The sequence below is a fragment of the Neodiprion lecontei genome, chromosome 3 (genome assembly GCF_021901455.1).
Source record: "Neodiprion lecontei isolate iyNeoLeco1 chromosome 3, iyNeoLeco1.1, whole genome shotgun sequence".
Lineage (NCBI taxonomy): Eukaryota > Metazoa > Arthropoda > Insecta > Hymenoptera > Diprionidae > Neodiprion > Neodiprion lecontei.
Window position 1 is genome coordinate 21,780,294 of NC_060262.1, and position 27,563 is coordinate 21,807,856.

General features: G+C 42.6%; 2 protein-coding genes across 4 annotated transcripts; both read left to right on the plus strand.

Moving 5' to 3' along the window:
- The first annotated feature begins 63 nt into the window (after positions 1–63).
- On the plus strand, positions 64–7,353 carry LOC107222889 (splicing factor 3B subunit 3). The gene is made up of 13 exons (XM_015662420.2): positions 64–213; positions 380–861; positions 1,068–1,240; positions 1,320–1,816; positions 1,987–2,152; positions 2,401–2,569; positions 3,041–3,192; positions 3,532–3,687; positions 3,909–4,200; positions 4,376–5,042; positions 5,131–5,247; positions 5,462–5,840; positions 5,930–7,353. Exons 2-13 carry the CDS (start codon positions 465–467, stop codon positions 6,416–6,418), a joined length of 3,654 nt encoding a protein of 1,217 aa, XP_015517906.1. The 5' UTR covers positions 64–213; positions 380–464; the 3' UTR covers positions 6,419–7,353.
- Positions 7,354–8,224: 871 nt separating this feature from the next.
- Positions 8,225–25,814, plus strand: LOC107222892. 3 transcript variants are annotated; one of them, XM_046735885.1, is made up of 4 exons: positions 8,225–8,908; positions 16,573–18,120; positions 19,680–20,928; positions 21,899–25,814. In XM_046735885.1, the coding sequence occupies exons 2-4, from the start codon at positions 16,627–16,629 to the stop codon at positions 22,192–22,194; spliced, it is 3,039 nt and encodes a 1,012-aa protein (XP_046591841.1). In that variant the 5' UTR covers positions 8,225–8,908; positions 16,573–16,626; the 3' UTR covers positions 22,195–25,814. The 3 variants fall into 3 exon arrangements, with proteins under 3 accessions (XP_046591841.1, XP_046591840.1, XP_015517911.1); XM_046735884.1 differs by lacking the exon at positions 8,225–8,908 and adding an exon at positions 10,069–10,493; XM_015662425.2 differs by lacking the exon at positions 8,225–8,908 and adding an exon at positions 10,069–10,493 and having other exon boundaries at positions 19,680–20,932; positions 21,899–22,132.
- Positions 25,815–27,563: the final 1,749 nt, after the last annotated feature.

Sequence of the window (27,563 nt, forward strand, 5' to 3'; positions counted from 1 at the left end):
TTTAGCTTATACGTCACTTCCGCGACGCTCATCAGCGACCAGACGTAACTTCCGTTTTCGATCCCTCCCGCGGTGGAACGACGGTCACCGCCATTTTCATTTCATCTCTCCGAGTCGCCGTGCCGTGTCCACGTTTCGGCTACGCGGTCCCGAAACATTAAATAAAAATCCGCTGACATCGGCGGATTTTTACGAATTCGAAACACCTATCAGGTAAAGTCTTGTTCATCTAATCAGTCTCTCTCTATATCATGTCGTATTTATCTTCCCAAACAACTTCGTAACCCGAGAAATGCATTTTCATCAAAACTACGTATAGGCGCGGCGGTTTTTTTTTTCTACCCGACAGCTTATTCATCGCGATTATTTCTCTTTGCAGCATGGCAGCCTGAAACTTATCTGCGAGCACGAAGCTAACGCTGACAAATTAAACTTCTTATAACGGATTATCAGCCGCATTCACGATGTATCTGTATAATCTAACACTGCAGCGCGCCACCGGCATCACCCATGCCGTCCATGGTAATTTTTCCGGCAGTAAAATGCAAGAGATACTTGTGTCACGCGGCAAGTCGCTCGAGCTGCTTAGGCCCGACCCGAACACTGGAAAAGTTCACACCCTCTTGACCGTCGAGGTTTTTGGCATCGTCAGGTCTCTTATGGCCTTCAGGCTTACGGGGGGCACCAAGGATTACATTGTCGTTGGGTCCGACTCTGGTCGCATTGTCATTCTAGAATATATTCCTGCTAAAAATGCCTTCGACAAGGTGCACCAAGAAACCTTTGGCAAAAGTGGTTGCAGAAGAATTGTACCTGGACAATATCTAGCCATTGATCCAAAAGGAAGAGCAGTTATGATCGGTAATTATGAGAATTTAAATTTTTTACTCAGCTTAACTGTGACCAGTTGTGTGCTAAATGATGCTGATCTTATGATCCGTGTTTCAACTGATTATCCATTGATTACAAACTTACAAACTGATGGTACTATTAAAACTGGTAGTTTTTTTAATTGAATCAATGTAATATAATATTTTCATTTCTGACGGTAAAATTGGCTTTTTCAGGTGCTATCGAGAAGCAGAAACTGGTTTACATATTGAACAGGGATCCAGAAGCCCGTTTAACGATCTCGTCTCCCCTTGAAGCCCACAAAAGCAACACTCTAGTCTATCACACAGTTGGTGTAGATGTTGGATTTGAAAATCCAATGTTTGCCTGCTTGGAAATTGACTATGAGGTGAGATACACATTCCTTGTGATTTATTTGCAAGGGTTGTGAAAGGTAATTAATTTTGCTTTTCGGCTTCCCTGTACAGGAAGCAGACAGTGATCCGACTGGAGACGCAGCTGTTAAAACTCAGCAAACGTTAACCTTATACGAGCTTGATCTTGGATTGAATCACGTAGTGAGAAAGCACAGTGAACCTCTAGAGGAGCATGCAAATTTCCTTGTTTCTGTTCCTGGAGGAAATGATGGTCCCAGCGGTGTCCTTATCTGTTCAGAAAATTACCTAACCTACAAGAATCTTGGGGATCAGCACGATATCCGTTGCCCAATTCCCAGACGTAGAAATGATTTGGACGACCCTGAGCGCGGGATGATCTTCGTCTGCTCAGCAACTCACAAAACCAAGAGCATGTTCTTCTTTCTTGCCCAAACTGAGCAAGGGGATATTTTCAAAATCACCTTGGAAACTGATGAAGATATGGTAACGGAAATAAAACTCAAGTATTTCGACACAGTGCCTGTCGCCACAAGCATGTGTGTCCTGAAAACAGGTTTCTTGTTCGTCGCCTCTGAATTTGGAAATCAGTAAGTCTAATTTTTAGCTGAAACATCACGTGATCTTTTTATCAATCCGTTTATCCAACCAATTACCAGTGGTTTCAACTTTTGATACTGATGATGTTAACCATTTATGGCTATGTCGGTTCAGCTTCCAATTGATCAGACGTGTTTGTAATCGTTATACTTAATTGCAGCTACCTGTACCAGATTGCTCATCTTGGTGACGATGACGACGAACCAGAGTTCAGTTCAGCAATGCCACTTGAAGAAGGTGATACCTTCTTTTTTGCTCCCAGACCACTCAGGAACTTGGTTTTAGTTGATGAAATGGACAGCCTATCACCGATCATGACTTGTCAGGTACCTAAAACTGAAACTACTTTTTCAATATCCAAAATTAGGGAAGCATTTCCAAGTAGGAGATCGAATCATCATTGCACTTTCTCCTGAGTTGTAATGCGATAAAAAAAATTCCTTGTCGCCTTTGTTTTGTACTATTACAAGCCGAAGTGAATCAAGGAATGATAATCACTTGAGATGTTTTACAATCTCGTTATCCGTGTTTTGGGACAGCAAAATAGATCATTTTGCTTGCTTCGTGTATGCAGGTCGCTGATTTGGCCAATGAAGATACTCCTCAACTGTACATGACTTGTGGTAGAGGTCCAAGATCCACGCTGCGAGTTTTGCGTCATGGACTAGAAGTTTCGGAAATGGCAGTCAGTGAGCTGCCTGGAAACCCAAATGCAGTCTGGACAGTGAAACGAAGAGTTGACGGTTAGTTCAAGTTTTATAGTTCAAAAGATAAACAGGAACGTTTTGTTGATCCACTTGCAAGAAGATGCAAGCCTGTCGTAGCCCTGGAAACGTGCAGTGTGTTCGTTTCATTTCATTCATTTGCAAGATTTTTAACGCAGTATTCAAATCCGCTAGCTAGAGTCCGTTTAAAAAGAATATTAACGAACCTGGTGGCTTGATACACTTTTATCAAACACCAGTTCTCTCTTTCAGGCTGCCAGCGAGCTAGTGGTTGACTGATGCAATGCAGAAAGACTAAAAGGTGAGGATCCTATCGATGGGTCTGGGATAAGTCCGACCTGAGAAACAAAACGAAAAAAAAACTTAGTAAAATGCGTCGCCCCTTGTACACCAAGATGCGGTCATTTTTCCGCGCGTCTCAACGTTCTTTACACATTGGTTACTTAACTTTCCTAATAATCTAGACGAATCCTTTGATTTCGGTTACAGAAGAGTATGATGCATACATCATAGTGTCCTTCGTCAATGCCACTCTTGTGCTTAGCATCGGTGAGACTGTTGAAGAAGTAACGGACTCTGGTTTCCTCGGTACGACACCTACCCTCAGTTGTTCTGCCCTCGGAGAAGACGCCTTAGTACAGGTAAATTTATTGTTCGCCTTCAAAATTCTAAACGTAATGTCAAATGATCCTAAAAATCTAGTCATCTTATTGATTGAGATACAGCACATCAAGTTTATAAATAATAATGCACTGCGGTATCTCCAGCGCCTGGTCAACCACGCGTTGGTCGCAAAAACAGTGCTAAATCAAAGTATCGGGTTTCGCATCGTTGGAGCACACTGTCACTCAAATGTATTCTCCTGGTATATTAACCCGAACACTTATCACATGTAACTATCGGCCGCATATCCAATATATGCCTCGAGTACAACGATGTGTAAATTGAATGTCCATTCAATTTCTTTCCCTTTGTTGCAGGTATATCCTGATGGAATTCGTCACATTAGGGCCGACAAACGAGTAAACGAGTGGAAAGCACCGGGTAAAAAGACCATTGTAAAATGCGCTGTGAATCAACGCCAGGTTGTGATTGCCTTGACGGGAGGAGAACTGGTATACTTTGAGATGGATCCTGTGAGTTAGATTTCTATTTCTTGTGGATAGATCGCACAGTTTGTTCTCTCCACGATGTACCTTATTCTGTGGAGATGTATAACGTGCAAAAATTAATCCACTTTTGCTTCTTCTGTCCAGTTAATACTGGTCTGAGTGAAACAAGGGTGAACAATATGCCGTTTAATGTTCAAATTTTGAATAAAATGAAGACCTGCAATTGAAGTTGTATTTTATTACAGACTGGCCAACTGAATGAGTACACAGAGAGAAAGAAAATGCCATCCGAAGTGATGTGCATGGCCCTTGGTAACGTCGCCGCTGGAGAACAAAGATCCTGGTTCCTTGCTGTTGGACTTCAAGACAATACAGTCAGAATCATTTCCCTAGATCCGTCTGACTGTCTGGCACCCAGAAGTATGCAGGCCTTGCCTGCAGCTGCTGAGAGTCTCTGCATTGTTGAAATGGGGTCTAAGGAAGCTGACAATTCGGAAGATTCTGTCTCTCAGCAATCAAGTTTATACCTGAATATAGGTAATTTTGAAACAAATGCTCTAAGATTTTTATAAATCCTGAAAATTATCTGATGACCAAACGACAGTTCCCTGAATATTGATGAAAAACCTGCAGTGCTGATTATCTTTTGCTTTTCAACGAACTGACAATTGTGTGATTTCAATTATGCTTAGATTTGTATCTTGTTTTTCAGGTTTGCAAAACGGCGTACTTCTAAGAACGGTTTTGGACCCGATTTCCGGTGATTTAGCCGACACGCGAACTCGATATTTGGGGTCCCGACCGGTAAAATTATTCAGAATAAAGATGCAAGGCAATCAAGCGGTGTTAGCGATGTCCAGTCGCTCTTGGCTCAGCTATTATTATCAAAATCGTTTTCATCTGACTCCTTTATCGTATGAAAGTCTGGAGTTCGCGTCCGGTTTCAGTTCCGAACAATGTCCCGAAGGCATAGTCGCTATATCCACAAATACCCTGAGGATTCTAGCTCTCGAAAAACTTGGTGCTGTTTTTAACCAAGTCAGTTTCCCGCTTGAGTACACGCCACGTAAATTTGTGATTCACCCTGATTCTGCCCATCTAATCATCCTCGAAACCGAGCATAATGCATACACTGAAGAAACTAAGCAACAGAGACGCCTGCAAATGGCCGAGGAAATGCAGGAGGCCGCTGGAGCCGAGGAAGCGGCTGTCGCCAGGGAGTTGGCCGAAGCTTTTCTGTCTGAAGAACCAAATGAAGCAGTATTCGGCGCTCCTAGAGCCGGCCCGGGGCTGTGGGCCTCAACTTTGAGACTGATGGCACCTGCCACTGGACAAACCTTGGAGCTACATCGATTGGAACAAAATTACGCCGCTTTATGGTATAGTTAATTTATTTATGCACCTCATTGTTTTTATTTCAAGTTTATTTCTGTAGCTCTTAACTAAGTGTATTAATTATTTTTACAGTTTGTCATTAGTCAGATTTGCTAATCAGGGTGATCAACAATTCCTCATCGTTGGTGTAGCAAAGGACTATCAGCTCAATCCTAGAGTGAGCAACGGCGGGTTTTTATACACCTATAAGTACGTAAAATAATGCTATTTCGCTATTGTGTTGTCGATTTATTTATTTATTTTTTTCTTGCCAAGTAAAGTTATGATGAAAAATATCACATTAATTTCTGTATCTTGATGATATACCTGCAGTTCTGAAAACACAAGTCAATATTAATATTTCGATATAACCAAGAAAGAATTTTATTAATCTAATTTTTATATTTACTTCATTCGGTTCCAGAGTAAACATAGACTGTACAAACCTTGAACTTATGCATAAAACTGTGATGGACGAGGTTCCTCTGGCAATTTGTTCTTACCAAGGACGAGTCCTGGTCGGAGTTGGAAGGATGTTGCGTCTGTATGACATGGGCAAGAAAAAACTTCTTCGAAAATGTGAAAACAAGCACATTCCAAATGCCGTGGTATCAATAAACGCCGTAGGTCAACGTATATACGTTAGCGACGTTCAGGAATCCGTATATGCAGTTAGATACAAACGACAAGAAAATCAATTAATCGTATTTGCTGACGATACGCATCCGCGATGGGTCACGACAACTTGCGTTCTTGATTACGATACTGTCGCAACGGCTGATAAATTTGGGAACATTGCAGTGGTAAGTATCTTTATTAACTATCATTGAATTTCAATCAACTTTATTTTTACCTAAAAACCAATTAACCCCATTCTTTTACGCTATTTTAGATTCGCTTAGCTTCAGGAATAAATGATGACGTCGACGAGGATCCAACCGGAAATAAAGCACTCTGGGATCGCGGACTGCTGAACGGAGCGAGTCAAAAAGCCGATACCGTGGCGTGTTTCCACATAGGAGAGACTGTGATGTCATTACAAAAGGCTACGTTGATACCTGGAGGTTCTGAAAGTTTAGTGTACACGACGTTGAGTGGAACAGTTGGCGTCCTCGTGCCATTCACGAGTCACGAAGACCACGACTTTTTTCAACATTTGGAAATGCATATGAGATCGGAACATCCGCCGCTCTGTGGTCGCGACCATCTTTCATTTCGATCTTATTATTATCCTGTCAAAAATGTAATCGACGGTGATCTTTGCGAACAGTTCAATTCGATTGAACCAACCAAACAGAAGGGTATATCAGGTGATCTGGAAAGAACGCCCTCTGAGGTCTCAAAAAAACTTGAGGACGTCAGAACTCGATACGCCTTCTAAGCTTATTATGAAAGGGGTCTCCCTTTGAGAAACCACACCGTAAAGTGAAGTCGCGCTCGACTGAATGACCCTTATTCTGTTGGAAACATCATTCAGACCGTATAAGGTAACAGGGTAAAAATATTTTACGGTATTGATCTTGTACTTTCGACTTCCCTTTGTTTAACGGCGGGCTGTGAGTAAAACTCGCTGATGTTTTTTAAGCTAGTTAACTTTGGTAAAAAAAAAAGTAGCAATACTTGCTATAATGAAATACTCAATTATCGCCCAATACATGTATTAATAAGAGAAATTGTAGAAAATGTAATTCCACGAGTATGAAACTCTGCTTCGACTGCACAAATTTCATTGTTTAGTCTATGAATTTGATTCGACGTCGAATTTCGTTAGAATTAAAAAGTGAAACGCCGACCTAACGAACTCCGAAGTTCGTCGTAAAAAAAATTTCTTTTGGCTTATCAATTGAACTTTAGAGCGTATAATTTTCGCCTACTTAATGTGAAGGAATGCAAGAAATTCTCTAAAGCATATCTATTATCCGATTACCCAGATTCACGATAAACTTCCTGAAATAAAATCTAGTTTTTTTAATGATAATATTGCTTTGTGAGTTGACCACAAAAGTGCTTTGGAGCAACTGAAAGCAACATTAGACTTGCAAAAATTGAAACAGGCAATCACACAACGTTGTTAAGACTGATTAAAAGTGAATTAATAAGGCAAAAAATCGGTACATTGTTCAATCTCAACAAATAGTTTCAGCTTGTCAATATAATTCATGTCCGAATTTTTTATTCGAGCGTGGTATCGTGTTCCGTTGCTTGAAGGGGGACGGTTGAATGGCTCCTTGTATTACAATATGTTCGGTTGTATTTATTATTATCACCAACTTCGTGAATATTTGACTAATAAAAAGTGGCAATGGATAAAACTAATAATTGCTTCAATCAAATCATAAAACTTTCAAACCGGACTGTCCTCATCTTCATTCCGCATCAGCTCCCGTTTGTACGCCCTTGAAGTTCTCTGGAGGGCTTGGATCCTCTCGATGTGTCGTGTATGGGCAAGATGAAAAGGCAGGAGTCCCCGCGGTGTTATCGATCATTACAGAACCGTGGGAGGGTGCGTGTGAGCCGGAGAAGATGGCTGTACGATGCTTCAGAATCTCGCTCCCTCCTACAAGTCACAAACATCCGTATCCCAGCGGCATCTAGATATGCGTCGGAGCATACAACGCACGGGGAATCCAAATCCGCAATTTCGCGGATTTAAGTTGCTTCAATCTGGCTGCGCAAACGCGCTACCATCTGGATCTATCGACTCGCTCCAACCGGAATATCGTCAGCCGTATCTGACTTTCTTCACATCGGCAGACATTATGCTGGCTGACTCCGAGTCGAGGAATCAATGAATCCCCAAGAGTATTTGGCTCGCGAGAGAGATGATGAATACCTCGCTCCTTACCGAGACTTATCGCGGCGATTCTGCGCAAGCAATTTTGTGGTACATACAAGCTGGGATAATAAGTTAAGGAATCCACGTAAAAATCAAGAACTCAGAATCTTGAATTGACGTTTTGTTCTATAATGATTTAACTACAACTACTAAGAATTAGACTAAACTGTGTATAATAATGATCCGTTTCTTACATCCGATTAAATTACTTGCCGTCTTAGTTAATGTACCTTCATTGATTATAAATCTTCAAAAGATTCAACTAACCAGTCTATTTTCAATCACAGGAAAAATATTTAAAACGATCACTGAATTACGAAGGTAAAAGATTTCAATAAGCACTCGGCCATACAATGCACACCCGACTGCACACCAAACTGGATATTAAAGAGGAAAGGGATTCGTGAATACAACTGATTGTGAGCTTAAGTCGGGTTTGAATTATTAATAAAAAATTAACCGACCGACCGTCGGAATTGTTACGCATTTCGACGGACCAACCCTGCCGACCGAATTGACTCTGAAATATTAATGTGCACACGTAGAACTCCCCCTTTTGACAAGTACCTATATACAGTACATACTGCAGAAACTGTTGGTACCCGAAATGTGATTCTACCGGGGGCGGTGAAATGTATATTTCCGAGATATGGAGCTGAGGGTAGGTGTGTGGGAGGCTTAATTTGGACCAACATAAACTAACACCCTTAAACTTTTCAGTCTGTCCTACACAAAATACACTTTTATTTTACTTTGATATACCAAAAATTGCTTTTCTGCAGTTACGGTTGACGAGTTCGTTTATCAGAAGATCAAGATCTAATTCTTCAGCTATATGTTGGCGAATATGGGTTATAGCTACATCGTCCAAGTGATCTTGCAACATCGTTGATGCTCAAGTAATTGAAACAAAATTGGATTTTATAAAACCGCAGACATCTGAGTTGTGGAATTCCACACCTACCAAATTTCGAGGCGTTGAGTGCTCCACACCTACCGTAGTGGTTTCGCCGCCCCTGGATTCTACATACACTGGTATGCATTTCAAGACATGATATTAATCTACCCTTGAAATTAGCGACATTTTGTACTCTGAAGTCCAGGGAGATTTTCCAAAAGTGAAAACTTTTGTTTGATATAAAAATGAAAACGGGAAAGATTTCTTTTTCACGAAAGAAAGAGAAAGTTGTTTTCGAAACTGATGAATAATGGTTTATTTTATACATTTTCATGCGTTTTGTGATACATACACAGTTATAATGACTGAACCCTTTCCTCGCTGCAATTAATGTAAAGTTTTTGCCTATACATTCGATATTTGAAAAAATATGTGCAAGACTATAAGCTAGTTATGAAACATTGTTCTACACCCGGGTGTAGAAAATTGACGCACTAAGCGCGGATTAGAACGCCCTCGTCATTGTAACTTTAGGGTGTTGTATGCGGTAACTCGACAATCTTACAAATATCGATCACTGAGTGATAGGTGACTAATACCGTAATTATCGACGCGCGACATAGAGCGTAGAGTTCGTGTACCTAGATTATACATCACGATGTTAACAGTTCAAAAAGCCAAGGTAAAACAACGGTGTGCGCGAGTTGAAGAATACTGATCTGTAAATTTTTTCTCTTTTTTGCGGTCGAGGAGGGGAGCCTGCGGCCGCTGAGCGAATGAGTATTGCGAAGCGGGTCGCGTCGACTTTTTAGCCCGAACGGATTTGAATCGGGGATTGCGCGCGGTAGACAATCGACGTCAAACCAACAATGTGCACAGGCTCGCGGCGTTCAATCGACGTCCGTGACGCGCTTACGTCTGCGTGGTGAGCGGGGATAGATATTTGTGCATTTCAGGTTCTCCCGTAGCCGTCGGGCTTATCTACCCGGTTGTCTGTCCGCAGGTACATACATCGCGCATCGGCCTTCGATATCGAACGCACGTAACAACGAGCCGAGAAAACTGGATCACACAATGATCGCGTAGGCGGTATCCGATCGCATTATATAGGGGAATCCCACCAGCCGCAGCTCCGGGGTCTCGAACTTAATTAAGCGGAAATCATAGCGCGTCTGCCTCGATCTACTCATCGGACGAAATCCGATGGGCGAATCTTGAACCGCGAGCGAAACGGGGGGGGAGGGAGGGGGCGGAGGGTATTTCTCGTACACAGGGTATATAAGGGCGACACGGCGATCGATGCACACGGCGCCCAGCGGCCAGGCTCTCGGCTCTGCCCCCAGCACATCGTGCCTCGTGCTGCGTGCAACTCCAGCGTACAATTCGCTCCCGGATCGCGCGTACGTGGGTGCGTGGGTGCGTGCATGCTTGCCGTGTGACAGGCGCTGGAGCTGTTCCTGCCGTTGTTGTCCGGTTTTTATGGGTGCAGAGGTGATTTAGTGCGGCGTGCGTGCGTGCGTGCGTCTTGCCCGTTTGACTGTTCGTCGTCTAACTGCGTGCGTACGTACGTCTGGGGATTCAAGACGCGTGCCAAGAGTCAAATTGCTGGGGTAATACGCCGGGCGAACATGCCGAAAAGGATATCACTTGCGTATTACCACCTGCACCACAGATCTGCGGACAGCGAAGAGGCGGCTTAGAGCTGCATGACGACGCAGCATGGTGGGTCTTGTGATTCTACTATTCTTGATTAACATCTTGCCACGATTACCCAATCTCGATCATTCTCTCACGCACTTCACTCTCGCTTGCTTGTGTTTGCGATTTTTCTTAAACTTCACGAAACTCGATAAGCTTGTGCCCACTCCCGCTTTTATTCAACGCGTACTTTTCTAACCATTGTGGACGGATACTCGATGGTGTTGATCCGTTATTCCTACTCCTTACCTGCAACGACAATTTGTTGATTATAATCGTACCTGCAGTTAGCTGTAAATGCTGTAAAGATTATTGATTTGGAAATGAAATTGTGAAGGTGATGTGTTGTTCATTGTATTGCCACCAACGCATCTTTTTGATGGCGGTAATTGACCTTTAACACTCCCCTGCGTAAATTGTACAGTAGGGTTCGTTCGCGTCATTCAATTACTTTTTTACATGTGTAACCCATACGTAAGGTCAACTTCCATATGATCTAGATTTTTTCCCGGATTTCTTGTGACTGTTGAATTATCCAATTATTCTCAGATTTTATTGTAAGAACCATGCGTCGAGATTGAAAAACTTGTCTCAATCTCGAGATTGAAAGAGTGCAACCTTACGTATTTATATGGCTTACTTTGGCTTGACATATGTGTATCAAAATTAATTACAATCCTTGAGACGAGCATCAGACCGTGAGTCAAAGTAATTGACGGGGTGTCCGCAAGTTTCAGGACAAACTTCAGATTGTACATTAAATCCAGGTCGGAGTAAATTGATAGAAAATTTTGTCTGTGTATTGGAATACTTGATGCGTTATGTAATATGATTATTATTATATTCACTCAGTTGCAAAATTGCTTTGATGTATTATAGAATAACGTTGGGCGTGGATTCGACTCGGAATATGATTCGGTGACGATGTTTATAGAAATTTCCATTATTGCCATGTTTTTATACACCTGTATTTAGAACCCTGAGCTATTCACGTTCGAAACGTTGGCAACAGCAATTTGTACAGGGTATCGTAAAACGAGCCGTCCAAAACGATATAATCCGCTCCCTAAAGCAAGTTTTAATTAATTACCATACGGTTGAGCGAATAATGATTGACGGTATGAGTGGAAAAAAAGGATAAGTTGAAAAATACAGTTTGAAATAATCGAGATATCCGTTGCAAAATGTTGAAAGCTTGTCAAAATCGATTGATTTCACCGAATGCTGTTTCGGGTAATCTTGAAGCTAAAATATACATCAATTGTCAAGTAATTCAATTGAACAAAAAGTATGAGACAAATGAAATTTTCATTCCTAGTTTTTTTTTTTTTTTTATAAACATTGGTATTTATGCGACGAATAAACTCGTTTATTGGTGTAAAGAGAAAATCATCGTAACTATCGCTTTTGCTCACCCGTCTCACTTGAGTACGAATTGTGAGACAGGAGTGAAATTATTTCGCGCTACGATACCTCGCGCTCGACTGCAGATCGCGAACTTCTATTTACCATCTCGTTAAACCGCGAAAGGACGAAAAGACAAACGTCGAGCTGACGTCGTGTCGCGTTGACTACGAGCCGTCGCGTCGCGTGAAAAGGCAGAGCTTTTGTTCAGCTACAAACTCTCCCTCTCTCTTTCCCTATACGCCCCCTAACGCAATCCTGCACTCGCCGTTTATATCTCTCCTCTATTTTTTGCATTTTTGAAATATTTCTGCCATGCCAGGCGGTTCTCTCTACCAAGGCTTTGCATATTTGATATCTGTATAAAAGCAAAATACAGAACTCGTACTGTTCGAAACGCCCCGATGCGACCGCTCTGCTCGATTGTCAGAGAAAACGTTTCGCGTGTAGGTGTTAAATATTTACACTGTGCGTTGTCTAAGGATAATCTACGTTGTCCAAGGATAAATTGGTCGGAACTATTGAATCAAAATTTGGAAAAAGAGAACTTGTTTAAAAAATTTTCAACAATGTCACTTACATACATTGGCACAATAGCGAACACGAATGAAACATCTTTATTATGTTTAATAGAAATGGATCTGAATTTTCTTGGCTTTTCTTAACTACCGTTTCCCAATATTTCATATCAAAAAAATTAACGTATAATAACACTGAGTTGGTTATTCGCGATCTCGAATTACCTCTGATTCTTTTCTATCACAATCGCAGTAAGAAAAAAATAATAAAACAAAAGATACGTCGCATGAATAACAAAAAACGGATACAGTATAAAATTGTTCGAAATGTATTCGCGTATCCATCTCCATCCATTTCAACTGAAATGACGTACATGAGAGCTCTATTAGAGATTCAAATGTCCGCTTGTTATACATCTTGTAGAACTCTGCTAGGTATCCACAAAGCGTCGATTAGAGATTTCATCGATTTTGTGGAGAATAAGCCTGAACCTCCAACGGACTTCCTATTCATTATTCACGTGCATCACTATCTTATAAGATCTTACAGATCCAGTATACCGGGAGTCTCTGGTGAACGTGCCGACTCCGAGTCACGCGATCACCGCCAGTGCCAACACATGCACAAGTTTTCGTTTGCAGCATATCTATCCGCCACACTTGGCTCACATCAAAGTTGTGCGTGTGTTAGCACTAGCGGTGATAATGTGGCTCGGAGTCGATAATTTCACTGGAGACTTCCGGTATATAGACTTCTACTACATATCCACATAGATCTTCATTGGAAATATCGTGAAATTAATACCTTTAACGGACGTTATTTCGGTATACTCTACTCCTGTTAACGTATCATCATAAATATTATAAAATTATTATGTGCACATTTTGTTCTGTCCTGGACGAAAAGTCAAAGGCACTTAAGGACAGCTGGATCCTTAAGTACCGGACAAAATTCGAAGTAAACGAAAGGGTAGAATCGTTGGAGGTTTGTATACTGTAGAGCTCTGTTTGGTGGCGAGAGAAGAGAGTAACTATTCGCCGCCTGATAATTTTCTACAGTACCTCCACTTAGGGGCATGGACATTCATAGACATCCAATATATATCCATCACCGGACTTAATCTTTAATCTGACCATACATATTGCGAATTTGTATAGATGTCTTGTAGAGATCCACCATGGATCTGGTCCTTTTATGGTGTTGTGAATCTCTGTATAGACCTCTAACAGATGGAGTATTTCGTGTGTGACGTTCCAGAAATTTTAAATAAACATGTACTTCCGCATGCTTTTTGAACGGAAAGAATTACCCATAGAACCTAGAGCCTGAATTTTACAACAGTAGAGTTGGCTCGTGTTGCGAAAAATTTTAAGTATGTTTCGCGAAGTTCGCTGTTGGAATTCCAGAGTACAGTTTTATTTTTATCTTTGTGTTCATACGTACGTACAGACAAACATGTATTCTATAGGTGCTAACATTTTTTATTTTTTTTGCTTTAAAAACTGCAACCCGTCTCGAGGCCGTGGAATTTTGCCTGTTGCATGTCCAGCTAGGCTCAGTGGGGTGGCTGGAGTGTTATATTAAGCAATTTCATGCACATCTGTTTACCGTTGGAAAACAGGTGTACGTAGCGGGCTCGTGGCTTATCTCCTTTTCATTACCGTGATTCAGGCGATCGTTCAATTCCGCTGGACAGGACCGAGTCTTATAGTTACTAGGTATAATAATTATCGAAGCTCATCGGGTCGTGAATCGAACAGCGTTGTTCGATATCGTCTATACCGGTTGTTTTTTCTGATCGTGAAATTCGCCGCTTTACGTCAGCAGACAGATAAACGAATATACATTTCGGATACGCATGGAATGCAAAATGTAGTTTCGTTGTCTATCTACTGGCGTTGATGCGACAAGTTTCACAAAAAAAAAAAAAAAAAAAACGCCCGAAGCCTTATTACATTTATATTCAAGTATGCCTACCCATTTTCGGCTATAATCTATTTTCGGTCCGAAAGAAAATGCGACTTCGATTCTATACGAATTATGTAACAATGACTCCCATTTTTTAACGTCGGCTGCATCGTCCGTCATTTTTTCACACAATTCGTATAGAATCGAAACTCGCATTTCGTTTCGAACCATAAATGTAGGGAGTCAGAAGTGGGCAGGCATAACTACACGAATATCACCGTACTACATGATCGAGCGATTTGCAATCCCCGTCTTTTTGTTATGCGCAGCGGTTTCCCACGGTGCAATTGACGAGACTGAAAAGTAAGCGGTTGAACGAGGAGGAAAGGGTGAAAAGAAAAAATAATGTAAGGACAAGAAGAGCTAAAAAAATATGTATTGAAAGGATGAAAGGAAACTTTTAGCCAACGCCGTTCGAGTAGCATTCCCGTAGTCCAGGACACCTTCTCTTCCACCCTCGCGGTTATCGCGGAGACAAACCGCCGCCTCTGCACTCCTCTTTTCCCCACTTCCACCCCTTCCGTCCCACCCCTACGCCTCACGCAGACAATAGCAAAGCTTGCTGCGGGGTCCGGCAGGACCGGCCGGTGATAATAGCGCACTCATCTCAAAAAACCGCGCCGCTCTGGGATAAAGATGAGGGAAAAGTCTAGTGGCCTCGTAAAACTATCCCCTGCGGCCTGTACCCGCTTACCTGAGCAAGGGCCTCCGTGAATCAATTCCATCACTACTTCTTCACGTTTTCACTCTCTTCTTCTCGCAGCTCTGCCTCTGCGGATGTAACTTTAGAATGAGACGAAAGATACGCTCGTAAAATTTAACGTGCGAATCGGAAAGGCACCTAGATATGTTCATTATTGTTTGCGTATCTTACAAATTGTAAGAAGAGAAGGAAAATTTTTCGCGTATCCTGCCGCGCGGTGACTTTCCTCGCAGAGTTTTGGTAGAGAAAATATTTCTATCAGAGTTTAAAGTGGGATTAACTTTTGAAACGCGATGACAGACTACTGTATTGTGTTATGTGGTCATGTTCCCAGTTTCTGTATCCAGGGGAAATTGCTGTTGAAGGTTGATTAACGTGTTAATTTTTCAATTTACGTGAAATAATTATTTCCTTTGATCCCAATCAATTCATGGCTCGTTCAAGCCTTATTGTATCATTTTCCACGAAACATATTCCGTACTTTATTGTGAACCGTGAATTGTGCGCGAATGAATTCATTATTTCACACTGGGTTGAATTAGATATTTCGAGTACAGTTCCAACTGTAATTGTGAATGCGCGTCTATTCGAATCGATACTTCGTCGTATAAAATTAATAAAATTTCTTTCTGGATGTGTCTTTATACTTGATACCAGTAAAGTTCATTCATATCGATTAAAAAATACTCTAATCAATTGACAAACGAGTTGACAACATATATTTACTAATTCACTGAGTTATTACTTCCTCGTTACAGAATGTTGGATAGTGAGAGGTCGAATGAGGAATTCAATTCGATGAACAATTGGGCTCGTGAATATTAAATTTTTCAATTTAAAACTTATACAAGTGTTGACACTCGCTAATTTAAAATATGTTGAACTTTCTGGATTCTTACAATATTCGACTTTGCAGACCTTCCATTCCGTGAACTATCAACGTTTGTCCATGTATCTTACAAGTATAAGATGTGTTGGGCGAAATCTGAGATGCCAGTTACAGTGAAAAATTATTGAATTTTAACCAAAACTGTACTTACTATAATAAATATCCGACATTGAACAAATCGGGAAGTGTCTGGGAAAAAATTTCTGCTTTTGATCTATGCATATAGTAGAGTGTTATGAAATAATCAGGTCGTATTTTTACAATTCCGTTAAAAACGATGATTGCAAAAGTTATATCCAATTGAATTTCACTCTTTTTGAATATATAATCCTATACTTTAGCCAGGTCGACGTCTCTAAGTACTTTTTTAAAGCTGTTATATCCGCTTCAACTTTGTTTCACATAAAAAAAGAATATATAAAAACAAATTATTCTTCCGCAAACTACTGAAGTATTGAATTAAAAAAATTCACGAAACTTCCATGAAATATTTTTATATGTTTATATACAACGTTTGGTTGGAAATCAGGATAGGAAATTACGAATTCGCGTCACTGTGTCGAAACTCACAGCTCCTTCCAAACCCACGTGACATTTTATTTAATTCCCTCCCATTTCAGGGCAGAGCTGATGCTGGGGGAGGTTGGAAAGGAGTATGGTTGAGCATAATCGTGATGCTAGGAGGATCGGGCGGTGCGGAGGGTGCGGGAAGCTGCGGGCTAGCGGAGCTGGGCTGCAAAGACGGGCATTGCGTGCCGCTCGACGCGTACTGCGACGGTAAGGACGACTGCGGAGACGGAAGTGACGAGCCGGCATTGTGCACGCCGTGCAACCGGACGTACCACGGGGTCGAGGGCCGGACGTACAAGCTGGTGCTCCTGCGGCCGGTTCAGGTGCGGCTACCCTTCTTCTGCCACCTGACATTCACAGCCGGGGGTCCGGGGCACGGCGAGCTGGTCCAACTGCTCTGGGAGGAGTTCAAGATCGGCCGATTGGACCCTGCCGCCGAGGACGCGACGGGCAGCTGCCCCGAAGGATCGTTGCAGCTCGCGGAGCTGGGTCGGCCCTTTACGGGGGGCTCATGGTGCGGTGCGGGAAAGGGGCGCGCCTCCTACTACAGCGAAACGAGCACCGTGACGGCCTCCGTCAGGCTCTTCCACGCTCCGACGTCGGTCCCCTTTGAGTTCAGCCTGCGGTACCGTTTCGTCGCGCGGAGCGAGGCGATCGCGCGGCTGGGCCAGCCGGGGCTACCGTTCGAGCGAGGGGCCCCTGTTCCGGGGACTTACTGCTCGAGGAACTTCTACGAGTGCTACCGTAAGCGGTGCCGCGTCCAGAGTCCGAACTACCCGGGGGAGTATCCGCGCAACGCGACCTGCCTGCTGAATCTTCGCCAGAAGGAGGTCCCCACCTGCAAGCACGCCATGATGGCCGTCAGGCCCAGTGCTCCGGGGCCCGCGGGCCTAGCCGCGAGTAACGCCACCCTCGCCGTCTGGCAGGACTGCCCCCCCGAACGGGACCGCATCGTCATTCGCGACGGCACGGGGCCCGACGACCCCGTGCTTCTCACCTACTGCGGGGGGCCTCTCCCTCGCGTCACGGCAAGGGGCCCGACCATGCTCGTAGAATTTCGCAGCTCGTCACTCGCCATTCCCCTCGGCGCGTCCGCGCTCAGGCTCGAACTCGAGGCCGAGGTCGTCTTCGTCGACTCCGACGGGCTCGACTACGCCCGCGGGACCCAGGGCTGCCACTTCTTCGTTAACGGCACAGCCTGGCGCTCCGGTGTCCTCAAGGCCCCTCTTCATTCTCTGCCGCCCGGATCGAGCTGCACCTGGAACATCCAGGGCCTCTCCGGCGACCGCGTATGGATTTACTTCTCGTCCTATTCTCAACGCGACCTCACTGGCAACGCCGAGAGCAACGTTAGCGCTCGGACCGATCGGCCCTGCGCCGTAAAAATCACCCTCTGGGACGGTACCCCGAGCAACGGGCTGCCCATCGTTGCTCTTTGTGACGAAGCACCGAGACTCTGCGCTCACGCGGCTCTCCGCAATGCCACCAGGGCCACTAGGCCATGCACCGCCGAAGAAAGCTACCTCACTGTCGCCCCGACTCTCACTCTTAAGATGGAAAGTTTGCCCGGAACGGTGCTGCACACAGTCAACTTTCAGGTACTAATTATTTGTATTCTACCCGTTGTTTTGGATTGGATATAGATTGGGAAAAACAAGCTGTTTTTTACCCACTTTAGTCAACCTCGGGCGGGCGGTATTGGTAGTTCGCAAATATTGTGCCTCCCGACTATTGTCATTCGACGGATATACCTATGTCGATGCTTTATTGCCTTTCCATCAACCTGTAGTCGGGTTTATAGATATCTATCCGGATCCCCGAATTGATTGCAGCTTGAATGGGTTTCAATAGCGTTCGCTCAAACCAATTGGATTTCGATGTTGTTATTCTGTTCGGTTGACATAATATTGGGCCAATTGTGAGACTGTCTAGCTGCGTGATTGCATTCAAAAAAATACACACCTATCGCATATCATGATGCAGAGTGTCCCGTAGCTCGGGAATTGTAAACCCGCAGCAATATTGTTGTGCGTAAGAAAAAAGGACGGTCAACTACAAGAGAAATTTTTCTACCGCACTGCACGTTGACGATGCTGTAGGTATGGGTATGTATTACGGAACAATGGTGCAGGCTTGAAATTTGGAAATCAGAGGTTTTGATATAAGGTAATTTATCACAGAATGGTTGGTATTTGGCTTCGCTATTTTGAATTTTAGCATTTCTGCTTCCGACAAGTTATCAACGTTCACAAAACCTTCCGGTTACCAAATTTCGTCCAAGTCAAGTAATTTCTGGTATTCGGTGCCCCCGTATCAACTTCCCAAATTTTAAGTCAACTGTAATTCTTCTTCCTAATCAGAAATTAAGAAAAATTTGTACCCGGAGTGGGTAAACAGCCACCATTCTTGCATCATAACTGTGTCTATTACGCGCGATAGAGGAATTTCAGTTATAATACTTTACTGCCCTCATTTTTCATGCACAACACCGCTAACCAACGTTAGAAAAAATATGAATTCCTCCAGATATAGCGAAAATAATATACGTATTGTATGACAAGCAGGCAAACTCGAATATACTTGTATTTATTTTATCGTTTGTCAAATACACGACAATAATATTAAGCATCTACATTTTGAATTTATATATATATATACATTTTTTCGTACGAGAAGGGTTTACTATCCGCAAGTTACGGGACACCCTGTATAATACATAAGAGGTCTTTGGGAAGTAAATGGAACTTGGCTTGGTTAATTTTTATAAAATTACGGAAAGTGGTAAATATTTGCGCGATAGTCATTCAAACGTAACGTTTCCCTCAAAAGTGCGCGTTTCGCCAAGCGGTATTTAATTTGCAATGCATCCGGCGAATAAAAATTTAGACATATTTTTAAAACTTTCTGGCAAGCAAAGCAATGCTTTTGATTAAAAATTTGCTCAACTGAAGAGATAGTCCTGATATATATGTATAGTTTCGCGCCAAGTACATTAGCGAGACGCGAAAGGACACCGATACTCTTTACCGTATCTCATATTTCCACCTGAGATCTCCGAAAATTTTGCGAACCACGTTAAGCCGTGAAAGACACCCCCTCTTTCTCTTTCCGAAAAGTGCTGTGCTAATCGTAAAAATACTTCCCTTCTCTCCCCCAGGCACGGTACGAATTCGTGGCAACGTTGCAGGGCGGCGAGAGCTGGATCGAGGGTGCGTGCAATCGGGTGTGGCGGAAGGTGCGGGCTGGGACAATAACTTCACCGAGGGACGTCCGCCTCTTCGGCAGGGGCGGCGCGTCGCGGCTGGAGTGCCGATATCGGGTCGAGGGGGGCCCGGGTGAGCGGGTCCGTCTCACCCTGCACAACGCGAGTCTCGGGGAGCTGACGACTTGCGTGAGCGAGCGGGACTTCCACACGGGGCGACCGCGCTGCTCACCAGAAGTCGGGTCGCGAGAGGCCCACCTGACGCTCTTCGAGGCGCCCTGGCGGGACTTCAGACTGCCGCGGGCCTGCCTTTGCGACAACACCTCGCACCTGCCCCTGACCCACATATCGACGAGCCGGGCCCTCGAGATCACGTTCCTCGTAGATCAGCAAGCCCCGCACGAGGACTTCGAGACGGTATTCTTCCACGCGAGCTTCGAGCTCGTCAGGGCGCCGGAGTGCCCCCGGAAACAGAGGGTCCGGGGCGAAGGTGGGGAGCTCAGGTTCGTCGCGCCCCCGCTGTCCAGGCCTGACATATACTGCGAGGGCCTCCCGTGGCTCGTTGAGGCCCGGGAAAATCGCTCGCTGTTCCTCCTCACTTGGGGCTGGTTCCTGCCCCTGGACCCAAACCCCGCCAACGGCCAGCCCGTCGTCAGCGACGCGCCGCGATGCCCAACGAGCAATCGCGTCCTCTTGTACTCCGGGAAGCCACCGAAACTTCTCAAGGTCGTCTGCCCAGCCGAGCCCGGTGCCCGAGAGTACGCTGTTCACGTCTTCTCCGAGGAGTGGCTCAGCGCCGAGGGGGAGGGGGGCGTGGGCAGGGACGCCTGGCTGGGACCCCCAAGGGCCCCGGCCCTCCTCATCGACTTCGTCGCTAGGGAGCCGGGACAGGCCGCGGCTTCTTGGCTCGAAATATCCAGGAGCAGATCCGCCCTCCGGAGGCAGCTGAGACTCCCTGAACGTGGCGTCGAAAATGACACCTCTGCAACCGGTGATTGTCCGCACAGATGCCCGGAACTCGGTGCCTGCATCGCTGCCAGTCTATGGTGCGACGGCAGGCCCCATTGCCCGTCTGGTCACGATGAGGAACACTGTGGAAACGGGGCAAGGCTCTTGGGCATGCTTCCCCCAGCCGTTTGGCTCTTTGTCGCCGGGACCGCCGGCGTCGTTACGGCCTTTGCCTGTATCCTCGCTATCCTAATTGGCAGGTATTCTTGTTTTTCATCTATCTATGCATCGGTTTGCTGTTCTGTACCTCTCGCTGTGTCTGTTTTTGAATTACCTTTATCCTATTCTTCTGCTCCTTCTTCGCGTATTTCATCTTGATTATTTTCTACTGTTTCTTTCTCCTGTACACCGAGAATCTTCTGTGAAACTTGCCGCTAGACGCCAGTAGGTAGGCAACCGTAAGTTGCTTTTTCAAAATGTAACGACACATAATTAAGCTTCGATTGCATGTCTGATCGCGTTTGGAGGCAAGTTCCACAGATGACTCACGGTAGCTTCTTATCTCTGATTATGATTGATTGAGTTTTCTCTTCGAGTGTTGCTAAACAATTCATGGCGAAGATCAAAGAAAGTGAAAAATAAAACGAACTCGTAAGTATATGCATGTCAAAACAAACCCTCTTTCAACACGAGGACCCCTTTCAAGCTTTTATGAAAAAGTCGGTGGTTCAAAACTTTTCGTCTGGGTAAAGCAATTTTTAAACCAGAATTCCGTGAATAGATCGTTGGAAAGCTTGAAAATCTTGTTTAACCAACCTGGAAAGACGACTTTTTTTTAAACTCATCTTCGCTACTTGTCCGACATACCGAACGATTTTCTTGAATCTACCCGACGCCGCGCCAGCAGACAGGCAGCCGGAGTAACATTTTAGGTTTTTGACACCATTTCTGATCAGGCCTGAACTCCGTTTACAATCTTTGCAAAATGCCTGTCGGCTGTAGTCGGCTGCTGAGGCATACAGAGAATGTTTTCAGCAATGAGACTGCAAGACCTCAAACGTAACTTTCGTTGCCTGACCTCCAAGGAAATCGCGCGGTATGGACAAGAGCAATAAACAAAAGGACGTTGAAATTTTATGGTTGAAAAATTTGGTGTACCTGGAAAGCAGTGAAAATGTACTGACGAGAATTTGCGTGTGCTTGGTTGTTTGTTACACGTTATACAGGTCCAAGAAATCGGCGCGAAGACTCCGTTACGAAGGACAGTACGAGGGAAAGAAGCCGCGCCGAGCACCAACCGAAGAGACCCTTTTGGGCGCAGCCTCCTGACAACAGCAGCCCGGTTTCGTGGAGTACATCCACGTCGACCGGGAGACAACAGTCTAGAGACACGATGCTGTACTTTACCGTCCAAGTTACTAACTTAACTGAAAACACCCCCAGCTGGTGCCAAGATATCGGCACCGTTACAGGGGCGTATCTCTGTGATACACCGCCACGATCTATTTTAGGGGACTTCTAAAGCGTGGGTGCCCCGCTTAGTCGTTATCATGTATGTTATACGATGTTCTCACCACGGTAAACCTATTCCCACTGCCACATTACCGTCGTATATGTATGTATATACGATACACTGTTGTACTGTGGAGACGAATTAACAATTAACAAATTTAACACAGCGTAGGTAGCCCGCCATAATTATTACGTGTAAAAATTACTTCGTATGAATGGGAAATTTTACGGTTATTACAGTTACCCAGATTAAATAGACGTGATTATGGTTCAACTCCGACTTTATGGTCATTTTACGTATGTACCCGTTCATTGACGCACTATTTGCACCCTGCACAATTTGTTTTTCGTCCAGTGCTCTGAGAATTGATTTTACGCTCTTGAGCGTAACAATGTAAACATCTACACGCCATAACAATATTGATAAACGTTTTTGGAGAATTGTCAGGTTACATGGAAAAATATTACTTTAACTTTACTACCGTGGAAAATGGGACTGTCGATCTAGTAACTCACGACATTCCTGCAGTAACTTTAACAGAAAACTATAGAAACTTCAACAAAATACTGCGCTAGTCCCTCATTTTCCTGAAGGGTAGTAAATCCAACACTCATTTTGTTCGCGCGAAACTAACGGTGACGTGGATACTGAAATGATTATTTTCCGGTGTGAAATAATTTTTAAAAAATAGTTAACCGATTACATAGAAACATTTCGAACAAACGCGGTAACGTTAGTTCCAGGGTTATAAGGCTATAAAAGTTTAGAGCTCTTGTTGATCTGCAGACGGACGGTTTATAATTAATAAAAGCCATCCAAATCAGTAGAAAAACGGTACATCTCAGCACAAACATAATGTATAGAACACACGAAAAGAGAGTGAATTACTCTAGATGAGTTAGCCAAATTGCAATAAAGATTTTTTCAATCCTATGGTGGAAAAACTACACTCAAATCCGAATCTTTGCTATAAGATAACCTAGGATATAGCTCAAAATTTGACTAGTACTATGCGTGAAGTACAGATAAATTACTGAACATGTGAATTCAAACAGTGAGGTGAGGTCTAATACATGACTGCCTTTGACGCGCTTGCAATTTTGTTATCTCTGCCCGATTATTCTCTGTATTAATCAGTGAATAAGCGCTTCATTGCCCGACAAAAAATCATGACAGGGGAGATTTTATTTTAATTTCACGGTTGTTATAACCCCAGAAATGAGGAATTCAACTTCTGAAACTTTTCCGTACACTTGTACAGATGAATTGCCTGTGTTTCACTCTAGCCAGTGAATTTCATAGACGCCTAAAAGTAGTTAGTCAATTGCTGTCACAGTTACGGACGGTGTGTAGTACGTCAGGCTCATCCACGCCTACGGAATTTTTGAACTGGAATTAATTGCGAATGTGAACACAGTAGTGCTTCCATCCTCGTTATGTGCTGAGCTAAAATCGTCAAGTTTCTCCGCAAAGTGCACCAGGCGAATTGTGAAAAAAAATCCACGAAATGAAAATTAAAAAAATATTTCAAATACCTCTCTCGCATACATAGGTGTACGTTATACATACACTTACATATAGGTATACGTATGTACTCACAATGAGTGGGTCTATTTTCGGTCTGTTGAGTTCAGTACTGCAAAAGAATCATTCTCCGGGTAGGGATAAAAAACCGGAATTACCGATTGATAGAAGGACCAGAATATCAAATTTTCATAAACGTGAAAATCTTATTCGTAAAATTTTATAATGCGGAAAGTCCAAGAATAGAAAATTGAAAATCTTCAAAGTCGAAGTACAGAAAGACAAAATATAGAAAGGTCAAACCATAAAACGGCAAAATCGCGAATCTGATCACGATTCTATATTATCGAGAGGAATTCCGACGATTCTGTAGAGTTTGGGATTCTACGTTGTGACTTTTCTGTTCTTTTACTGCCCCGCACTTTGACTTTCAACATTTCGTAATTATATGAATTAAGTTTCCGCTTCTTCAAAATTCGATATTGTGACCCTTCGATTTTTCGATCCTTCCACATTATTACCCCCACCCCATTCTCCAGATAATGTGAAGGCTGTATAGAAATTGTAAGTTCACGATCAAACAAAAAGATGAAAACAAAACACTGCCTTCCAATTACCGAATTTAATTCTACGTAAACTTCACGGTAATCTCTAGGAGTCGTCATTACAGGTACTCCGCAATGGGAATCAACTCGCCGCTACTCGACTCATTCGCTCCCTTGTTCCGGCTCCTCTCCTTTTTTTCATCCTGGGTCATCCCCTTTAAAAGTCCCTCGATGGAGGTGACCCACACGTATATACTACACACTAATTATTCCTAACACAGTCATACTCTGCATATATACACACATTTCTACAAAATACTGTACATATGCATGTACACATTTCTGCACATACCGTTATACATACCTACAACGTTTCCACTATGTATATTACACATACGTATATACTTGTACGCGGGAGCGAACTTAATTAGCACACTCGTACATACATAAATTTTCATTCATTCATACGTGATTGTATTCACAGGATTTTCCATATACTCGCCAGCGAATCCAGTGTAGACTGCTTTCTTAATTAGGAAACATGAATTACTAAACCATATATAATTATAAATGAACTGTTAAACTTTACGTAAATATGAAGCTCTAAACCAACGAAGTATTAGGGTATAAACCTGTGTATATGTGCGCCTGTGTGCAAATCGTAATCAATCATCACAAAATGTTTATACATCTTATAACGACACAAAATGCAGAAACATTACAGTTTCATTTTCATTGCAGATTAAATGCACACAAGATTATACGCTAATGTTCGGAGGTTCAGGTGCAGAGTTTGATAAATTGTTATAGGTAATTGAAGGCATATTGTAGATATATGTAGATATATATATATTATATAAATATAAATAAATTGAATAGGGAATTAGGTGTGGGCAAGAATGAGTGCAAGGAATTCGCTGCCAATACATGTATTTCGAACATACATGTACATACATGTATAAATATATATATACCTATATATATATGAAACATACAAATATATACACGGTGACGACATGCTTATACATTAAACATATGTGTGTTGAAAAACGCCCTCGCATCGTCGGACAAACATTCCACGCTTTGTATCCTTGGTTCAATTTGATTTGCAAATTTAGTATATTTATATACATTATGTATGAATACTTTAAATGAAATTCCGTATTCGAATTTAAGCAAAATTTTCAACTGTGTTTAAAGATATCTAAAGCTCAACTTCCGGTACAAACAATTCTGCATAAAAACGATATCCTTTTTTCTTCTATTAATTTTCTTCAATCCTCTAAGAAAGTTTAAATTCACCGACCAATCATTAGGTTTTGTGGCATTTAATGTACAATAAGTCGCCGTGTAGATATATAATATTGAAAAAAAAAATCGCACTGTCTGCGCGGGTCGGTAGAATTCATTAGGGTAGGACCGCGCAGCTAAACCATAATTTACAGTCACGAGTAACACATGCTCACAAAATTAAGCAAAAAAAAAAAAACACTCCTCGTGTACGTTCCACAAATGAAATCTCCTATACTATGATTGACTAACGACCCGATTAATTATATACACAACTTAATATAGCTCTATATACATACAAGTATGAAAAACCAGGTCACCTGTAATATATATTATACTATATGGATATACATCGATCGTATATGAGTTCCAATAAAAACGACACAGATCTTGTAGTAAATATTTTAGGCGGCATTAACGTCGTAATATGTATGGCGTGTGGCATACCTGTGTGAATATATATAATATAAACCCTCGCAGCAACCCACTGCTACTGACCTACATTAACACTGATTGCGAGAAGAGAACTCGAGAGGAGGCCTTTGCAGCCTTGAGCTTTGCCTACTATCGCCTTTGACTTTGCTCCGTGACGCGGATATCAAGACGAGTTTACCCCCCGACTCAAAAGCTGCCAGAGTGCAGTTGGCGTAATTAAAATTCTTACCGTTCAGCCAAATGCTCGAGTTATCCAACGATCGAGATTAAAAGTTAACCGAGGCTATTTAAGCCGCTTGAAAAATTCCATTGAATTCCAAAAATTCCCTCCGCAGAAGATGAGTACTGAAAGCTTTCGAGGACATAATAGCGACTCTGATGTGCCCATGTGCAACCGATGTATGTACACAATTGTTAATATGCACATTGTACACGTGTACACGTGTAAAAGGTACACATAGGCGATCTTTTGAACAAACTCCGACGGTGACGGAAAATCAATTTCTAAGTGTGGCGTGGTAAACCGTGGTGCACGATGCAGCACGTATAGCGTAAAATGTCACACGAGGCTTGCAGAGGCGAGAAAGCTCGTTACCTCGATAAATGTTCTCCAGAGGCGGCTTTTGTTCTCGAATATAACTACCACACCTAAATATATTTCACGTAGGTGCCACCGCGTGTTACATTGTTAACTACCCTGCCACCATTGTGTCTATAATCCATGCACCGTTATACATTATGACATAGGTATGCAATATGCATGTGTATAAAGTACACAACTGCAAGCAGCGACTTTCGAGCCAAGAAACAAGACTGAGTTGAAACAACTCGATAGAATCGGAGCATTATAAAAGTTAACCGTGCCGGTTTCACGTTTCGAACAAAGGTACGTGTTTTTATCATGAGTTCTAACATTGTTTCGTACCAGCTCTCAGGCAAGAAATTTTCGCGGGTAAACATTTGATGAGAAGAGATTTGATTGTCCATAAAAATTTCCAGTAACTAATCATGGCTAGGTAAACATACTTTCAAAAATACATTTAAAATATGAAATGGAAAATGTTTATAAAAATATTATTCAAGTGAACAAATGAAAGTGCTTTGCGCAATGCTGTTTGAAATGAAAAATGTAAAATAGGTATTTAAAATGAGTTACAAAATGTATAATGATATACTATAATATACCTGTAAATAGTTACATTTTTTTTTTTTTAATCAGTAATACACGTCACCTTACGATTTTCATCTTACTTTGTACATCCGTATTATTCTTGATAAGGAACTACAGTTCTTCGTATTACCTTCTATGGCCAATTTGTCCTCCATTGGATATTTTAGCATTACACCGTAAAATAATCGGGCAAATGTTGTATAATAGATAAGTACTGTACTTCGAAAACTTTTTTTCAACTGTAGAAGACTGCAGTTTTTAAGAATTTCGCTGTATACAATAGCTAGTCAAAACGTTGTTGGAACAATATTTCGAATACTTCGATCATACGCTGTTTATTTGTAAAATATCATTTAAAACTCTCTAATTGATGCATCGCTAAATAGACTCTTTTTAAGTTGAAGACTAAGTGA